Source organism: Pempheris klunzingeri, chromosome 18, assembly GCF_042242105.1.
Source record: "Pempheris klunzingeri isolate RE-2024b chromosome 18, fPemKlu1.hap1, whole genome shotgun sequence".
Classification (NCBI taxonomy): Eukaryota; Metazoa; Chordata; class Actinopteri; order Acropomatiformes; family Pempheridae; genus Pempheris; species Pempheris klunzingeri.
This window is the reverse complement of record NC_092029.1, coordinates 13,924,702-13,939,818: the sequence shown is the minus strand read 5'-3', so window position 1 is coordinate 13,939,818 and position 15,117 is coordinate 13,924,702. Positions and strand designations below refer to the sequence as shown.

The window sequence follows — 15,117 nt, the reverse complement described above, 5'->3', positions numbered from 1 at the left end:
GATCAACCTGCATTATGGGAAAACTTGGTGGTGAAGCGCTCTAAAAAAAAAAAAAAAAAAACTCGATCTGTGAGGATTTTGTTTGAAAGTTGTCACCGGAAGTGATGTGCTTTGATTGTCTCTCTCTTGACATTACGCGCACTTCGATGCCAACTTTGTCTGAGCGCACAAGCGCAAACACGGCTGTGTCGAACTGAGAAGACTTCACGCCGCAGTCACCTCCGAGCAAACGTTCATTTTTATTTTCAGCTCAATCTCGGAAAGCAGGAGATTCAGGAGGCTTCTTGGTGACTTGCGTTGAAAAGTTGCGTAAAAATCTCGATCACTTTGGGCTCTTCTGTGGCGGACTTGTTGACAACATAATGTGGGGGATTCAGAGGACGAGGTATGCAGACTGCAACGGCTCTGAAGCCAGCGAGGAGACAGAGATCATTGTTAACATCGGCGGGGTGAAACAGGTGTTATATGGGGACGTGTTGAATCGCTACCCGGACACTCGGCTGGCAGAGCTGGTGGATTGTTCACTGAAGTCCTCTGAAGAAATATCTTTACTATGTGACGACTACGACCCCGACACGGGAGAATTTTATTTTGACAGAGACCCCGAGGCATTTAAGTGTGTCATTGAGCTTTATTATTATGGAGAGATCCACATGAAACGAGGCATCTGTCCAATCTGTTTCATGAAGGAGATGGAGTTCTGGAAAATCGACTCGGATTTTCTAGATGAATGTTGTAAATGCCACCTGAAGGAGGTGGAGGATGAACTTGCAGAGATTGCAGAGAAAGTGAGAACTATCCTGGTGGACCGAGAAGGTGATCCGTCCGCAGGAGGCTGGCAGCGCTTCCAGATGTGCCTCTGGAGGCTGATGGAGAAGCCGGAGTCCTCGCTGCCGGCGCACGTTATCGCCATAGTTTCTTTCATCTTCATCCTCGTCTCCTCCGTGGTGATGTGTGTCGGGACCATCCCCGACCTGCAGGTGGAGGACTCGGAGGGTCACCTCACGGAGCACCCAACTCTGGAGGTCATCGAGACGGTGTGCATCGGCTGGTTCACCATCGAATACCTGCTGCGTCTGATCTCCTCCCCAAATAAAATAAAATTCGTCCTGGCTTTCATGAACATCATCGACTTCATGGCGATCATGCCCTTCTTCGTGGTGCTGATTCTGACCTCCTTCGGCGCAGGAGTGATGGAGCTGGCTAACGTGCAGCAAGCGGTGCAGGCTTTACGCATAATGCGCATTGCGCGCATTTTCAAGCTGGCACGACATTCCTCTGGACTCCAGACCCTCACATCTGCCCTGAAGAGCAGCTTCAAAGAGCTCGGACTGCTCCTCATGTATATGGGCGTGGGGGTGTTCCTTTTCTCCGCACTGGGCTACACCATGGAGCAGAACCACCCGGACACCCTGTTCACCAGCATCCCTCAGTCGTTCTGGTGGGCTGTGATCACCATGACCACGGTGGGCTATGGAGACGTCTACCCCAAGACCACTTTGGGTCGGTGTAACGCCGCCATCAGCTTTCTATGCGGGGTGATCGCCATAGCGCTGCCAATACACCCCATCATCAACAATTTTGTCCTGTTCTACAACAAGCAACAGGTGTTGGAGACTGCGGCCAAGCATGAGATTGAACTGATGGCACTGCGCTCCGGTGACGCCGAGCTGGAGGCCGCGCCCGGCGCCCACAAACATGTTTGCGGCGCGGGGGTCTGGGACAACGCCATGCGCTCCTGTCACAGCGACACATTCATCCCCTTACTGAAGGATCCCAGGGGAGCGGCGGGGATCCAGACCCCCAGTATGGACACGAGCTTTGAAAGCACAGCAGAGGCGACCGAATATTTCATCTCATGAACACTGAAGATGCCGCACCATTGCAAAGACTCTGCAGGAAAAAAAAAAAAGATAAAGAACAAAACATCAAATTAATTATTCATTTTTAACTTATTCAAACTTAACCCACACAACTGAGTGTTGTGCCTGTAAATAGCCTCTTAGAAATAATTGGACCGCAGTAACGCTCTCCAAGGACCTTTATAAAGCATTTGAGGAATTGCGCCTATTAAGGGGACATATGTGTGAGATATTGACTTGATGAGCTGTGCCTGTGCGCAGTGACTCTCTGTAGGCCGAGGGGTTCTGTTTGAACAGCCAGTACACTGATTCCCCCATGTAGTTCTCTTATATAACACCCCCCCATCCCCAATCTTTGCACTCATACTGTAGACTGCTCTGTAGCTCATTTCTCTGTACAGGAATATATATCACATCTACTATGTTTTTTTAAAATAATAAAGATTGGCAGCTCCTCCAGGAGAAAAGAGAGTTATCCCATAATGGGTATAAGAAGGGTGCACAGGCATCACAACAAAACTGAAGGAAAACTGTTAGTATTAAATAGTAATAAAGTGTAAATAGTGCCATAAATTTCAATGTAGTTGCTCAACATATCATCAGGACTGTTCCCTTCTGTGTTTGCCTGTGATCTTCTTGGCATCAGGGGGATTTCTGTAACTGACACTGTGTGATTGTGAGGTCATATATCATAAAACCTCCTCAACTTTGCAGGAACGTTAAAAGCAGTGGCTGCAGCTTCAGACAGGATCATGTAATCAACACCCGGGCCTCAGAAGTTTCCTTGGCTGCTGGACATGTTCTTGTAATGGGTTTAAATTTTGCAGCAGCCATCACCACTCTGCTCCTCCCCGGAGGTTCAGCAGAATAGCTCGCTCACCAAGTTATGAGTGAGGAGCAACAGGCTGGAGGTTAAACAAAAATAACCCCAGTGGTTGAGGTAAAGTTCAGAATTTGTTTTTCCAGAGTGCAGCCTAGTTAACCAGAAAATCTGAGAGAAGGAACTGGTATGAAGATATAAAAATGAGGACTCCTTTTTCCATTGATTTATCAAAATGGCATTCATTTATTAGGCCAGTGTTAATAGAGGCTGTAGGAGTACTAATGCGTCTTAATGCAGAACTGCTCTTACATTACTGAAGCTTAAAAGGATGAACACTGCTCCATGTTTTATAAAACAGACTCTAAATTGGCTTAATGGGCTCTGTATTCAATGGTCATATTTTCACCGTTAGAAACGTCTCGACTCCTACACCATTAGTTTGAGTGACATGAAACTTACCGCACAAATAGCACACTCCCTAGAAAACACATTAGTTGGTGCAGTAGGGGAGCTATAATTAAAATTTGACATATTTAAGTCGAACGTCATATCCAAGATGTCAGTGGCTTGATTTTTTTTTTTTTGCAAACTGAAGAGATGATTTATGTCAAGATCGTGTTCCTGTCTTATTTTGTGAAGTTTTATAAAATGAGCATGATGTCTTGAATGTAAATATGTGCCTTGTGCACAAAAGCAGTGATGTTTTATCACCAAAAATCAGGCATATGAGAAAGAAGATGATGGCATTAATAGCAACAGGCAGCCTAAAAGTCAAACTTTTATGTGGGTTCGACTAAATCAACTTGAATCCTTTTCCTCGCCTCAGCCAAGCTGTGCAGAAGTGGTTCCCATCCTTTTTTTATCTGATACTCCTCCACAGTCCGACTTAACTTCAGCAACACCAGTCCTCCGAATGTGGGAATTTAAACTGATTTTAAAGTTATTCAACACTATCGATTATGTCAAAACATTATTAAATGTTATTTTTTTAAGTCAATTAAACTGCCATTCAGTTTGGTCAGTTTGCATTCGTACTACTACTTGGAGTGGAACAAAGCTGGACATTTAAACCATTTTCAGCTTTCAACTTTTTGTTCATCCATTGTTCATCAACTAACTATCTATACCATATATCCATTACTTTTGGCTAATGATTTATAAATGGTTAGAATAGTTAGCAAAAAATAACACTTGTAGCTTAAAGTAAGGATGATCAGGTGTTAATATGGATTATTAAAAAGTATTATTTTTAAAAATCAAATAGTTATTCTTATTTTTCTGAGCTTGAGCTTTGCAATCTGTCCATGTATAACTGTATCTTCTCCTGACAACGGCAACAGTGCCCATGGTTGGGAATCACTGCTGTAGACCGCTGAAAATTTAACCATAAGCGTCACTCCAACTGCAGAAAAATAAAATTGAAACAGTTTAAGTACACATTTTGTCAAATAACACAATTGTAACAAAGGAGTGTAATCCTCGCAATATTTTATGTTGAAAAAGGACTTGAAAATGCAGATGTTATATTGGTTCAGGTTTGTGAAATAAATCATTGTTTGGCCTGATAGGAGACCTAAAACTAAAAGTAAAATCTGAAGAAGTTCAACTGTGATTACTACATCACCAGTGACACCTTAATGAATGAGGAATGAATTGATGGATCTTACCTCTGCTTGACTGATATAGTGTCTGCATCGGCTATTGGGACAAGATGCCAGTTTGTTTAATTAGTAAGAGATTAGTAGATTAGTAAGATTAGTGATTACTGAGTCAGTATCAGCTCCCTCCTCAGCAATAATTTCCATGAGCTCCATTCTAAGTTACACAGCCTGAGAGAAAGATCATGAAGGAGGTCAGGCGGGACTCTGCAGGCTGTCCACCCACACATGTCCTGTGCAGGACTCCGCTATCTCTCCTGACCAGCAGCAGATTCACACATGTCAAAGCCTGAGGAGAAAGGCCTTTGTACACGCTGACAGGTGGAGCTGGAATGTCAAAGGCGTGCATTGTCTAATGGAACAATGTTCCTTCAGCAGAAGCGCGTGCAAATACACATGCACCTTCAGGTTCAAATTTAGATTTAGAAGCGCACGCGCGCGCACACACACACACACACACACACAGTGGCATACACAAACATCCCCCCTCCTCTCCACCGCCTACCTTTAAGTATACATAAATAATTGCACACATACATGCGCGCGCACACACACACACACACACATATACACTCCTTCACACATATATCCACAGCCACATGTGATCCACTCCACACCGACCTTCTGTGATCTGCTGGCTAATCACCAATTTTTACACCCACATGTTGGTCATCTGCATCATTCAGTGGGTGTTCATGTATTCCTTTGAGTTTACTTAAATTTGTACTCATTATCCCTTCATAAAAATGCATAGTTACTGTGAGAATTTCCAAACTAGCTAATGGCTGTTACTAAATCAATACATTTTCTCACTGCACATAGTCGTTATATCCTGGGACAGGGTTTTTGAGCAAAGATGGTTATATATTTTTTTAAGAAGTCTGAATATACTTTGGGGAAGCAGATGTAGTTATGTATTTACTTGACTTGTACCACTTTAAATAGAGGGTTTTCTGAGGCATGTCTATGTGCACCGCTGATTTTTATGAATATACTAAACAGACTAAAAAGATCATAATCTGTGTGGGAGTCTGCTTGAGGAAAGATCGTCAAATTCTCCAGCTGATAATTAATTTACTTTTCTGTCTTATCTCTGTTGGTATCCAAATTATCTTGCTGACATTAAGCTCAACAACTCAGTTAACATGAAGCCAGGATGAAGAGGAATAATTAACAAGGGAAAGTCTCTATAGCATGTCATGCTTGTTTCAATACCATACTGCTGTGTGTGCACTTCAATATTTCATCAGATCTAGTGTTAAATCATGGACCACGCTTGCAAGGTGCTGTAAATAAACACAGTGTGACGTGCTCTGCCTGGTCCCTCAGGTATTCTTTATACTTCTGTGTAACTACTGCTTGTGTTTGCATGTCTTTTAGCCAGGATAAATCAAAGTGATTCTTGAAACTCTCGTGTCCAGCTGACTCCCAGTTGTGATTGTTTTCCGGTGACATACTGGCATGTGTATTGAGTTACACCCAACCATTTTGATGGCAGCACGGACTCACAGACACCCAACTCCCCTCCCCCTCAACCTTTAGTGCGGGGATCTTCTTCTATTCACAACCCCTGTCTAAAAATAGGAAAATCCCTGTAGGTAGCCTATGTACAAACGGTACAGACAAATGCGTGTTCAAGACAAACACAAGCTAATTATGTTGTGCATGTCTCTAAACAGCTGTTCGTGTGTAAAGTTCTTTATTGTTGTTTTATTAATGTTTAACAGCTGTTAAAAAGTGGTTGTCCATTCATCTCTCTTCATTCAAATTTCCTGGGAGCTTCAGTCACGAAAGTTGAAGTTGCAAGTTCAAAGTTGTAGACTGAGTGGAAAGGTCAAAGCCAAAGACCGCATGCAAGTTCTAAATAAAAGAGAAAAAAAAGTAAAGAAAGACAGAGAAAAGAAACTAAAATAAAGAAAAACAAGGCAAAAAAAAGGTACAGTATTCAAACGTACTGTAGATCAGATGCTGCTCCCAACACTACAGAAGCAGATAAAGTCTACCCTCGAGCTGTACAAATGGGATATCTTAATGGATTCATATCCCGCAGAAGGTGGTCAGACACACTCATTTGAATAAGAATGTGTGTGCATAATGTTATGGCTTAACAGCCCACCCCTCTGAGCACTATCTCCGTTCGAGAGATATTTTCAGCCGCAGGAGAGGGAAAAGGTAATCTCCCTGATGTCAGATTCAGAGGAAGAGGAAAAACACGTTCCAGGAGCGTTATTGTGTGCTGCATGACTTTCATTTCTTTTTCAACAAAAACGTTTAAAACGCTGCGTAGGTGCATCCTGTGGCACTTTGATTCAGGCGGAGAGCTGCATAAATGGCATGACAATAATTACACAGATTAAATATGACCTTCTTCAAAATAGCAGAATAGGATGATGCACTTAACCCACTCATCCAACCTGCAAAATTGTTTCCATGTCTTCTTCCACTTTTTTTAATTCATAGAATCTTCTCTGGTAAGATCATCATGTCTGCCGCCCTTGTGGTTTCATGGGAACAAAGATCAGAAATAGCCGGGTAAATGCATGACACCTGCAGAATAAAGGCCTAATATGCTTTCATTTGAAAAATCACATAGCCTATGCCCAGTCAATGTATTATTTCAAATGCATTTCTAAATGGCCTCGCAGCCGACTTTGCCAGAACCTTTCAAGATGTCAATGTAAAGCGTTAAACAATGAAATCATGCCTGTGCATACTGACCAGTGAAGATGAAGTGCAGCCTTCTGCCGTTTGCTGCTACATTACCCTGGACTCATAAAAAGGGAAAAGAAAATATAACTGCAAATGCAATTTGAGAAAAGTGATTTGCCTGGAAAAGAGTTACGACTGGTGAGCCGGTTTTTGTTTCCGCAAGACAGACTAGTAGAGACGTGGTCTGATGAGAAGCTTTTGCTCCTGCAGAGAGTTGAACGAGGGTGTGCGAACGCTAAGTTTCAAGACAGCAGCAGGAGAATACTGAGTGATACGTACAGGCATGCTGAGACTCTCTGTGTGTGCGTGTGAAACAACCATTTAATATAAATCAGCTATGAGCGTCCTTGTGGATTACATTAGTAGTATACTACCTTTTATCTTCTTTTTTTTAAATGAAAAATAAAGATTTACGCTTAGAGACTCCTGAGAGCAAAATGAAACTGTGATAGATGTTCCCCAAATATGACCTTAATACATGTAATGAATCTTTAAATCAGTTTCAAGAAAAACATTCACCTGAGAAGAATATAGAATAAAAAACTGTGTGTTCAGGAGTTCAACACAACCTTTAGTCTCAGCGTATGCTCAGCATCTTGAGAGTTGGCAGGGAAGTTATAGCCTCATTTTTTCAGGTTGTTATCTGAGGGGTGTGAGGTGAGGCGGGAGGGAGGTTTACGGTGCCTTTTATGTGAAGTAGAGATGGGGTGATTCTGGGCCATCGCAGTTTAATGCCGAGCCTCGAGAAGGTGATGTGGCCTTAACTCAGTAAAACATCTGTTGTGGCTCCCACTCAATGTGCTCACTGACATTCGTGCCCTCAACCAGTCCTCTGCTGCTCTGAGAACAAGCCAAGCATCTGTGTGTGAAGCCTCGGAGGAAAGTTAGCCAACATCAGATCCTGGCATCTGAAAAATACCTGTCTGATTATACAGCAGACAAAGGGGAGCAACAAAATGATTATGAACTCATTAGATTTGTTTAATCTACCAATTCTCCCATTATGGTATATTGGTTTTGTTAATTATTGTTTCAGGGGCCAAATATGATGGCATTAGTTATTGCCTGCACAGTGGGCCTGTCTTTTAATTATACCACACTGGAACTTGGTTATATACTACAGTGCTAATAAATATATATTGTAATATTACAAAATGGAACCAAAGGGATTTAATGTGGCTTTTTTCGTTTTCATGATGTAGGTTTTTCAATGGTACTGGCTGATAGTGAGTGAATAGTATAATGAGAATAGTGAATAGTTGTGAATAAATGTGACTCCCTCTAAAATTCCAAATAGTCATTTTTTACATTTTGTATGGGTATAAAACTGGCACAACATGTTATATCAGCCTGCCTCTGAGGGAAACTTTGGAGAGAGCCAGGCTAGCTGGCAGTCTTCATGCTAAGCTAGGCTAATCACCTCCTAGCTCCATCTCTGCATTTAATATAAAGACCTGAGAGTTTCATTGATCTTCCCATTTCATTCTCCTCTGCCTCCTTTGAAAGTGAAAGTTGAATTCAATAACAAAAATGTATAGATTCAGTGTGTGAAGCAGCACAATTTCCCTCAGGCTTTGTTTGAACCAACTTCACTGAGGGCAGAAAAATAATGTGAAATCCCTTCTTTACATTCCACTGTTAGTCTCTCAGGCTCCCACAGCCAAGTCCCCCGGTGTAAAGTGAACTCTCATACAGCTAATATGAATATGTAAATTAAAAGTCAGAATCCTGGTGCATTTATTCACGTCATTAGTCATTTATTGCGTAGTGTTGTCTGAATTGTCATTTTGTGGCGGTGCACTGCGTTTTCTGTTGCAGTGCTTCACACATTACTGCCGTGCTGGCTGCTTTGATCAGGCCTCGGCAGACTGAAGAAACAGCCTTCGCATTTCTGCCAAAGCACATTCTCCAGAAGAACTTGGGCTTTGAAAGTCGTGTCCACTGACAGCTTCAAATAACTTGTTCAAAGCCAAAGCTTGTTGAAGCTGCCTCAGTTTATTTCGAAATCAATCCGTCCGTTGCATGGCTTTTTTAGCAAATGAATTCAATTAGAAGGTTGTAAACAGCAGCACATGAAAGGAATAAATGGCTCTCCTGTGTACCACTGCCTGCATACATAATAAAGATTACGGCTTGGTCTCTTTACTGTGTGGCACAAGTTGCTCTTTCTTGCCTCTCAGTCACTTAGATCATGCAATTCTCTGACCGTCCTCACTTCAAAAATGGCTTTCAAAGGGCAAATTTTACTGTATCAGCCATGTTCTGGTGGCCCTGTGTCACTTCTGCTGATAAATGTATGGACATCTAATTAAGGAAATTGGCCTTGAGAGACCGCGGTGATAGATCTGACCTGCTCGCTGGTGCACTTGGCACTGCTGATTATCTCATCCAGAGACAATGATGTTTTATGGAGTGGAACATCCTCGTCACATGGTGGCTTGTTACAATTAATTTAGGGCTGAAGGTCATAAAAACAATATTTAGTGACGGTGTCTTCAGACCTATACCTCCTGTGGGATGTGAGATTTATCTCTGTCACAGAATTACTCAAACATGCATTATCTGTATGTCAATTTGTGGCAGCTTTTCATTATTGCCATGTTCAGCCTTGGGTTTCTGCCTCTCGCTACTGTGACACTCCAAGTGGCGTTTCGTTCAAAAATCCACTATCCATCTTATGAAAAATGTAGCAGCCACACCCAGATGACCGATTGCTGCCATAATCTTGAAATTCACTTTTGAGTGATGAGCTCTAAATTGAGGTTTTTGCTTTCAAAACAGCAATGTAGAAGAGACGTGCGAAAAACATCATAAAGCATTTTGAAATGAAGCTATCTATTCCGAAATGCTGGTTAAAAATGGACAAATGCATATTTCCATTATAATCATTCACTAAAATGATATTTGTAGTCAATTAGAATTATTTGCTCTCTTGCACAAAACTTAATTGATGGAAGAATTGAAGAAAATTGGAAAATACACTTTAGATTATTATCATAGATTATAATAATTTTGAATGAGAAGCTTAATACCACCTTCATCACTGTTGGTTAAATATGAAGGTCCAGTTGGTTATATTAACTTAGCATAAAGACTGGAGAAACAGCTTGCATAGCTCTGTTCAAAAGAAACAAAACCAACCTACCAGCATCTACTTCCACCGACTTCCACTGAATGAACGTGTTGCTAAATGAATGCCTAAACTCGGCTTTGTTTTTGCTATTTCATCTCAGTCCGGCCTCATAAATAGTTGGCCTGCTCCTCTCTTTACGCTCATCAGTGACATATGATCTCCACCTCAGTAGCCTTGACCTTGATTCTACTTCCTTTGAACAAGTTTCTTTGTGGCTCTACACCTCCCACCCCAACAACAGGTGAAAAGTCTGTGAATAGGCACTGCCTAAACCCCCTCAGGACAGATGGAGCCAGATGATAACCCATATGAGCTCAGTGTGAAAGGATGTCAGTGAGCCCACATAAAAACTTATGGCAAAGGATATGAGAAGTCACAGAGTAGATTAAGACGTCAAGCAGGGATGAAATGTTGCGTCCTTGTCTTTTGTGCTCAGAGGTAATTAAACTCCCCCGGCCCCGTTTGTCCCCTGCGTGGGTCACTGTGGCTGATCACAGACGGATCACTCTGCCATCCCCGCTAAGAACAAATACAGAGTGAGACAAAAGGAATCATGGTAACCGGAGTATCTTCTACAAAGACTTTTCCTTTTACGGCAGCCTCAGATCAAAGCTGCAGGGATCATACCCGGAGCATCGCTGCAGTGGAATATTTATACAGTAATTAAAGAGAGTGGATGTGTTTACAGTCAGATGAGAATGGCGGAAGTTGGGGGTGGAGTAAAAGATCTGTGAGTCATTTTTCTGAGGAGGCTATGAGCAGAGGGAGATCAGAGGTGTTGTGTTTCCAGAGGGCGGGCTAATGAAAGACCACAGATGTGGGTCCTGTCTATCTGTGTGTGCGTCTTCACTATGTTGGAGTTAGATTTAGACTATGAAAACTAACACAGTCTGTCACATACAAATAAAAAGTTGCTCAAGTCAGTACACTGAGGTTTTTTTCCTACAGTCTAAATTGGTCTGTTACCACCAGTAGCTTATAATAGCTAATGTTAGATAGTATCACAAACATCACTGTGTCAGATCACTGACTTTATGACTCTTTTATTATATAAAATATATATTCACCCTAATGGTAAGCTATTACTATTGACAATATGTTCAGGGGACTCTAACAGGGTCAGTGCAATTCAAATGGTGGTTCAGCATTGTATGAATCTCTGAAAGCCCTTTTCGCCTCCTATCTTAACACAACTACTTCCATCACTCTTCATTTGTCAAAGTAGTACAACACCATAAATGCAAATGATGACATTCTGCCAAAAAGTGTGTGCTGTGGGGGTGTCCGGTAAGGGACCGCTATTTCATGCCAAACCTCTCTCTCTCCCAAGGGAATATCAAATTAAGGCAAAAGGCTAAGAAATAACCTTTAAAAATGTGTGCTGTTATCCAAATTAGAACAATTATTTCATTTTACCACTGCGTTTGACTGCAGGCTTTTTACCCGGCCTCCAAGTGTGCTCTTTATGAAACAGCTATACACACATGTTCCTTTTACATTACATTGTACTAGTTTGTTTCAAGCATACCCCCATCCCAGTGGTCGAGGAAATATATTCAGATCCTTTATTCTTTATACGTATTTCATTTTATTCAGATCCTTTATAAGTGAAAGTAGCAAAGCCACAGTGTGAACATACTCTGTTACAGGTGAAATTCCTGCATTCATAGGCTAAATATGTAATGCAGAAATGCCTATTTCAAAATAATATATATTACTTATTATTTGCATATTATATTACTTATTAACCTATAGGAATGCATCAGCATTTATTTGTTGAGTACATTCAATATTATTATTACAATCAAACAAATGCAGGTGAGAAAACGCACAATGTTTCTGACAATATAGTGGAAGCAGCAGAGAGTGGAAATACTCAAAAAAAAAAACTACCAGTGTTTCATTATATGTAGCCTACTTGTTTATTTTCCACCACTGGTGGAACCAGTGGTTGTACTGGGGTGACGGTTGGTGTGCGGTTCGATACTACTAGAAAATATGGATTTTTTTATTTGGGGGAACCAACCCTTTAAATTTTAGACTTGTCTATCCTTTTTGTCCTGTGTCATTAGCAGCCTCATCCATTTTTTTGTCTTAAACCAAAAAACAAGCTGCTTCTGGCACAGAAAATAGAGCAAACATCCATACACGGATGCTTCATGTCCTCCCTTAGCATGCGTCATCACTGCCGCTTAGTGTCCTCCATTAATTTTGCTGCCATTGAGTTCTGTTGCTGTCATGTTGATATTTTTGGGTTGATAATTTCTCCCACTTCTGTGAATAGAGACTGGATGAATAAATATAGCTTCTTTCTTCAGAGGTTAATGTGTTCTCCACGTGGTTCGTGTCCATATGCTGGGGGATACTGAGGGAGCCTCCATCAAAACCTTTATTCCCGCAATACAGTAGCCTCAATTTGTGGCAGGGTGTGAAACACGGCGTCCATCTAGGAAGAGCCTCCTAATGGCCCATTTCCCGAGAGAGCACAGGAGGCCATTTACAACAACCCATCATACAGTCGGGGAAGCGACCTCGGTTCTCTTTGCCTATAATGAGATAATGCACAAAGGCAACAGCACATTCCTCTCCCCGTGTTTGTGCTGTCAAGTAGAGCGATAATTTATGAGCAGGTGAATGAGATGAATAAAATGCACGCAGGATTATGATAAATGAAGATGCGGGTTAATGGATGGGATCATGCTATTTTTTCACACGCACCGACAACCTCTTAAAATTGATCAAACATGCTAGATGAGGGCTGTGAGGTGCAAAGCATGCTGGTCCTGACACATGCACAGGTTTGAGGCATAAACAAAATACTGACAATCTTGATTTTAAAGCGCAGGAAGGTTGATAAAGGGCTCAGTGGGAGTGTTTCACTGTTATTAAGTGCTCGCATGGTAATGGCCTCAAGCTCCTGAAGGTAGCCACAGTGAGACTCCTCTCAACCACCTTCGGGTAAGCTTTTAATGACTCAAACAACCTTTTTTTTTTTTTTTATTCAATGCGGAACTCAAACACACACAACACAAGGAGGTGAGTGTGACCTGCGAAATATCAAGGTTGAGGAACAAAGGGTGACTACTGCAGTGTGGATAAAAAAAAACAGATGTGTCTGTTGATGGATGAATGTCTCATTAGAGGGGAAACTTTGTCTTGGGATTTTCTTTTGCTGTGATTAATTGTACTTCACAGTCTGCCAAAGCACCAATACACCACTATTATAAATCTTGCATTTAAAGCATTACAAATACATTTAGAAAATTTGCTTATTTGCTTTCTGGGGGAGAGTTAAATGAGGAGATTGATACCTCTCACATCTGTCCACTGTAAGTGCTTGCAGAGGATTTTTGTTACATTTAGACAGAGCCATGCTAGCTGTTTCCATCTGCTTCCAGTCTTTAAGATAAGCTAAGCTAACTATCTGCCTTCTTCATTTAATGTACAGATATGAGAGTGGTTTTGATTTGCCAGACAATATTTGGTAATTATTATAATTATTGTGCAGAGTTACAGCAAGAAAGAAGGGAAAAACATCAACAAAATGTTTTTCATTAACATGAAAAACGACACCTCAAAAGAATGATACAAAAAAGAAGAGAAGTTAACGACTACACTGTGTTAATCACCTGGAAACAGACATTCAGAGATATTCTGTGTTCGCCAATTAGGACAAAAATGTCAAGTTATTAGTGCACCATTAAGAGCTAATGAGCAGCTATTTAAGATGATCATGTCTCCTTAATACAACACAAAGTCAGAGAGGCCAGAGCAATTCTCAAGTGCGTGATAACCTCATCTGCAACCTTTTAGATTTCATTGCCAGTCAGTCATCATTAGCCGACAGTACGGCAGCGAGCCAGAGAGCAGGCTCCATTCCTCCACACTGACCAGGTGAGGGGAGCGTCATGCTCATTGTGCTCTGCCCACCATTACACACTCACAAACATCACAGCCTGGGGGGCACGCAGGAGCAGATGGATATTAAATGTCGTGCCCAAAGAACAGCAGCAGTTGTTAACATAGAGGAGAGTGCATTTGTTAATCTTACCTAAAAGATGTTTCCATCCAGAAGGAGTTCTGGATGAATAAGAGGGAATTAAGCTTCAGATGAGCAGACCCACTTCCTCAACCTTTAACCTCCAGGACACAATTCAGAGCGGCGGAATGAAAGACATACATCAAACCTCTCAAGTTTTCCTTCTGCTCTTTGGGGAGGATTTACAAACAAGGTTTAATTTTCATAAGTAACAGCCTCTAGAGGAGGCAATGTTTTATATTTTATAAGAGTCATAAATCACATTTGGGGTGCACTCACAGTGATCAAGGCTTGAGGACGGGTGTGTGTGGGTATATAGAAGATGCACACGCACAGATACCACTATGAGAGAGAAAGAGAGAGACTTAAAGAAAGAGAAAGAGAGATATTTAAACACATCCAGAAGAGGTCAGCTGGAAGACTCAGCCATTGCACTGCCCACGCACTCCCACATGCTCAACATCATTAAAAACAAAAAGGCACGACTAAAACAATGCTGCAATCTGTGATGCAACCAACAACAAGTGAGGCAGATCCACTGGTGTAAGGATTCACCAAAAGATTCACCAATGCAGGAGGGAAGAGCGCTTTGATTTCGTCCATTTCTTATTTTAATCGCAGATTTTTGGGCTGTTCTATTAATTTATAAAAGCATTTAAAATGTTGAATTATGCTCATTCACCTTCACCTTCTTATGTGCCTCACAGATTGTAAAAATCTATTTCATCTGAATATATTAGCATGAAGTTTTGGCAGGGATCTGCTGACTAAATTGGTTCTTACATGACCTGCACTGTCTGTTCAGCTCATTGCTGAACAGATTTATTAAGTGTCTTACGCCACCCAGTGGGCTGGACAATATCCAAACAATGGAGAGATCAAGGGGAGATCAG

General features: G+C 41.5%; 1 protein-coding gene across 1 annotated transcript; it reads left to right on the top strand.

Annotated features, from left to right (window-relative positions):
- The first annotated feature begins 362 nt into the window (after positions 1-362).
- LOC139218303 (voltage-gated potassium channel regulatory subunit KCNF1-like) lies at positions 363-1,862 on the top strand. Its single transcript, XM_070849867.1, has one exon. It carries the CDS (start codon positions 363-365, stop codon positions 1,860-1,862), a length of 1,500 nt encoding a protein of 499 aa, XP_070705968.1.
- The last annotated feature ends 13,255 nt before the right edge of the window (positions 1,863-15,117 follow it).

Excerpts from the sequence above, each read along its gene's own strand:
- LOC139218303 (XM_070849867.1), top strand. The coding sequence starts at position 363 with ATGTGGGGGATTCAGAGGACGAGGTATGCAGACTGCAACGGCTCTGAA.